At 39.6% G+C, this 5,069-nt stretch overlaps 1 protein-coding gene across 1 annotated transcript; it reads left to right on the plus strand.

Moving 5' to 3' along the window:
• Positions 1-1,825: 1,825 nt before the first annotated feature.
• On the plus strand, positions 1,826-2,386 carry LOC134307870 (leucine-rich repeat-containing protein 58-like; the record flags this gene model as incomplete). Its single annotated transcript, XM_062990594.1, has 1 exon — positions 1,826-2,386. A coding segment is annotated over exon 1 (458 nt), but the record flags the coding sequence as incomplete, so codon positions are not given.
• Positions 2,387-5,069: the final 2,683 nt, after the last annotated feature.

Raw genomic sequence — 5,069 nt, forward strand, 5'->3', positions numbered from 1 at the left:
GTTTTGATCATTTGTGTTCTTTCAGTGTATTGTGGGTGTTCTGGAAATATTCTGGGATTAAATATATTTATACAGAAATGTAAAGAAATGTCAATAATGTCCTTCTTTGTTAGTGATAATGATTGACTATCCTCAGTGACGTCTCTCGCAGCAACATCTAGGCGACTATGTTCAGTTCATGTTTTAGAAGCTATTGGGGTTATTGGGGTTTGAATGGTCATTGGCTTAGCGTCTCCTATGCAAAGAAAAGAAGCCATACCCCAAGTTAAATCATTATTTTTAATATTTTGTCCCATTTTCATCAACCACTTTATTGTGGTCAGGGTTGTGGTGGGACCGGTTCCACCAGTAAACACTGTAAGCAAGGCAGGGATACACAAGCCAATCCATGACAGGTCTGTGGACGCCTACGCTCAGCCAATATAGCACAGTAATACTGAGATTCAAACCTGGATCTAACCCACCCTAGTGCCTCGAAAAACCCACAATAAACATTTTAGACAAATTATTATGTTTCCTGTTCAGTCACAGAGGGGCAATCTCAGAGATCACTAAAATCCCAAGACTACCATATCATGCATAACCTTACAAGTGTATGCAAACATCACTTTATAGTCATATATTAAATAATATGGCTTTTTTGGCTCTCATATGTTATCTGACCAAGTATAGGCATCATTTTACGCTCTATTTTATTGAAACCACACCCATGAGACACATTCACATTTATTACTGAAAATACTACAATAAAAACATCATTATCACTCCTGTGACTATCACAGCAATCGCTTTAAGATCAGAATCACTTTATTAACCATGTACACGTAGATGTACTGGAGAACGGACTTGGTGTAGAATTGGTGAACATTGATTTACGACATGTACAAAATGTACCAGTGCAAATAATACCAGACTGACTGTTCAAACACGCTGTAATTATGCTGATAACAGTACACATAATTCAATAAATATAATAAAGTAGTAGTAAAATGCATCTGTAAGAGTGTAAACATAAAAGTTTATATAAGCATATACATAAATACTTTTAGCTGATGCTTTCATCAAAATCAAATTACAATTAGACTAAATACAATGCAATCCCAGCTTTTCAATGGGCGCAAGGCACACAGTAACACCCTTGATGGGGCGCCAGTCCATAGCAGGGCAAACACACACACACACACCCATTCACCTATAGGGCAATTCAGTGTCTCCAATTAACCTGACTGCATGTTTCTGAACTGTGGTCACTGTAAGTCACTTTGGATAAAAAGCATCTGCTAAATGCTGAAAATGTAAATTTTGTGGCAGGACCAGCTATTTATTTACACATGGACTTGTAGATTTCTAGTAATACCACTGAAAGAAATAATACAGGTACAAATACAGGTTTTCTATATATATATTAGGTTTGCCTGCTGTGTTTGTTGGTGGTAAATTTAGATTCCCTAAAGTTAGAAACTATCTTACATGTGAAGTGAGGGGTAAGACTGTCGACCTGTTGCATAATGAAATCTGAAGCATGTGGCTCCCAACTAAAACCCGATCTCATGTACTTTAAAACCTGCTTTAACTTCATCTTTTGGACATATATGCATCATGGATATGTTTGCTTTTAATATATATATATATACATATAACTGCTTTTTAGTATATTTACTTTAGAAATCCAGAAATGACTGTACAGTAACGAGTTAAACGACTTGTAGGCGTGATTATGGCGTGGGCTCAGCCCCGGAACCTGGATTACACAAGTGTGTAGGTTACATTGAGTGTGTGGTGCGGGACTTATACAGCTTTCGGCGAGCACTCGTGCTGTTGAAGAAAGCAGCCTGTGTGATTTAATGTGAGCGGATAATAAGAGGATAACCGACCTACAGCATGATTTAAACTGTACAGAAGGACTCGTTTAGGGCTAATCATTAAACATGGAGTGTTCCGAAGGAGCAGACGGCGGTGAAAGAGTGTTGGATTTATCTCACTTGGGTTTAAACAGTGTGAATGTGGACAGTGTGGCTGAGAAACGCAGGGCTGAGACCTCATATCTTCTCCTCTGTTATAACAGACTGACAGCCCTGCCGATCTCCATCCATCTCTTCACCAACCTCCAGTTCCTGGACGTGAGTAATAACGCCCTGACCGACCTGAGTGAGGCCATCACCGGCCTGAGCAACCTCCAAACCCTGCTGGCCAAGAACAACCGACTGGATGAGTTCTCTCTGCCCAAAGACTTGAGCTCTCTCCAGCGGCTGGAGGTGGTGAACCTGAGTGGGAACAGATTCGAACAGATCCCCAAACAGCTGCTGCACCTACCCCGCCTCCAGTCCCTGTCCTTCGGGGGGAACCGACTTAAACATATACCTGCTGAGATTGACTGCCTCAAAAGGTATTTATTATCACAGTATATCTGTCACATCTATCAGCACTAAGTCTTCTCCTATAACACAAAGTTGGAGAACAGAGCAGAGCATTTGACACAGTTCCTCTCCACAGAACCTCTCTAGATAGTTCAGGGTCAATCTAGATGGTTGCATTCTCATCTTTTGCTGACCCTACAGGTTTTCTATTCTATGGGGTTCAGATTGGGGGATTGGGATATTCATGGCAGAAGCTTGGTTTTGTCTTCAGTAAAGCTTTTTCTTTTGATCTGGACATACTTTTTGGGTTTTCTTGAGTTTTTTTTAGTGTAAGATCCATTGACGACCCACTTCAATGGGTTTCTTGGAAGAGACAGAAAGATTCCTGGTAGTTCATGACAGATGTATATTCGTTATTCATATGTGCAACAATAATAATGTAAGTATTTTAATTTTTAATTATTTAATTATGTGTGAAATAACTTTTTAAGTTCTATTTGCAAATTTTTCTTATTTTTTCTTGTCTCTTGTTTTAGAGTGTTTATTCTTCTACATAAATGGGTGCTACTGTAAGAACTGCAATTTCCCTCTGGGATCAATAAATTATTTCTGATTCTGATTCTGAGTCTTTAGGCTAGAGTCCGAGTCAAGTCACGAGTCAATATAATCTACACAAAGCATATATTGGAAATGTAGCGTAGAAATAAATAACCTGTAAGTTCAGATAAAAAACAACAACAGATTAGCGACTGTATGTTGCCGTTTTACTTCGTGCCTTTACTTTCCTAGGTACCAGTTAAAAGCTTAAACTGACGTTTTGTTTTCATTACAGAACAAAAGCGCTCGATAAATCACGGCACAGCGGCCCAAATCCCAAACACAGCAAAAAAAATCCATAATACTGCTCACCTTAACTTATGTTCTGACAGATGCTATTACATTTATAAGCGTGTGTCGCATTAGGAATAGAATCCGTTATTTTGTAAATGTGCTTATAATTAAAAACCTCCAAACTTTTCCCGGTCGTGAAGTAAAACAGGAAGTCGTTAGAAAGCCGATCGAGCATTTCATTACCGCGTCATCTGTGTGACGCAAACTGAATAAATGCAAATAACGGCATTTCATACTAACAATTACAATCAGAAGCTCTGATTGGTTCAACCATTAGCGCCAATTCTGTAGGAGCGTTCCATTAACCCCAGCTGTGAAGTGAAGTGCACTACGTAGGGTATTCCACCATTTTAAGTGAGATTCCAAAGGTAGGGAGCAACGCTTCATCGCTACGCCGGAAGCTGGCTGGAACATTTACCCATTGCGTTTACCCAACACATGCTGACGCTGGGGACTCTTGTTGTGCACGAGTCATTTTTTGCGAGTCAGAGTCATTTGAAACGAGTCCGAGTCGAGTCAGAAGTCGCTGTGTGTACCATCTCTGGTTCATGATGCTGTGTACCCTAACAATGTTCCTAGAACCTTTGGAGCAAGAACAGCCCCACAACTTAAAAGTTGGCATCGGCTTCTTTTTCAGTGTAGTCGTCTTTCCTTTCACGCCAAACCAACCATGAGTGTTTGTTCCCAAAAAGCACAATTTCTGTTTCATCTGACCATAGAGCATGGTTTCATTTGAAGTCCCAGTAGCAAACTCCAGATGCCCTTGTATGTGGTTTGATGACAGAAAAGCCTTCTAAATAATCTGTTGGCATAAAGGGTTTGGAGACTTAGCGACCCCAAGAGTGAACCTTGTGGATTTTTGTGTCTTTTACCATACTTGGCACTGTGTGTGGGTCCTCACCCAGGCAAGTGTGTCACAGTTTCAGTTGACTGGAGCATTGTATTTAGTTTATTAACATTTTTATAGCCATGACTTTCCCATAATTTAAATGGTGCATTCTCCTGTCTTGCTATGCTAAAGAATGACAAAATGAGCTTAACCTACACACCCCAGTGAAAGAGGGAGCCATGGATTACTGCTTGAAAGTTTCTAGATGCTCCGATCAACCTAAAAGTCAAATAATAATAAAAAATGCTAAGAATTTTAGTGGTGCCAATAATTGTGGCACATGCAGTTTTGTTTAAAAATTATTTCCTAATGAGGGTTTTTTTTCTCTTAATAAATTTACCTGAGTCAACCTAATTCACCAAAAGGCTCTTGAACAGGGGTGTGGACCTTCTCAGGAATGACCAGCCTATCAATTTGTCACTAGAAACTCGTCGACAACTGATCCAGGAGACACAGACTTCAATTAAGCTCAGTGTAAACGATTGTACTGTAGTAAATCTATTTTGACACTTCAGCTTCCCTTCAGTAATATTCATCCCTAATATTCATTCCCTTCAGAATCAATCAATCAATGCGACGTGTCTTGACCAGTCTAAAGGCCTCTGATTGGCCGTTTTTTAGACCAAAGTTCAGCAACTATTCGTCAATATTACACTTCCACTGTTTCCTCTTTAGAGGACGTTCATCCTCGGTGCGAAACGCTAAATCAACGTTTGTTTATTTATTAAGATTTTAAAGTGATGTTTAAAGACTTTGGTTTCAATCATGAGTTTTATTCCATTCATCAGTTCCAGTTCAGTGTTGAACACCTCATGGATAATTTCGCCCTACATACACGTCTTTGGACCTTCTAAACGTAAAGTAACACCCAGCGTTTCCTGATTGTTCTCTGATCGTGTTAGTGATCATGTGTTGCTCCAACTCCGGTCTGT

Source organism: Trichomycterus rosablanca, unplaced genomic scaffold, assembly GCF_030014385.1.
Source record: "Trichomycterus rosablanca isolate fTriRos1 unplaced genomic scaffold, fTriRos1.hap1 scaffold_360, whole genome shotgun sequence".
Taxonomy (NCBI): domain Eukaryota; kingdom Metazoa; phylum Chordata; class Actinopteri; order Siluriformes; family Trichomycteridae; genus Trichomycterus; species Trichomycterus rosablanca.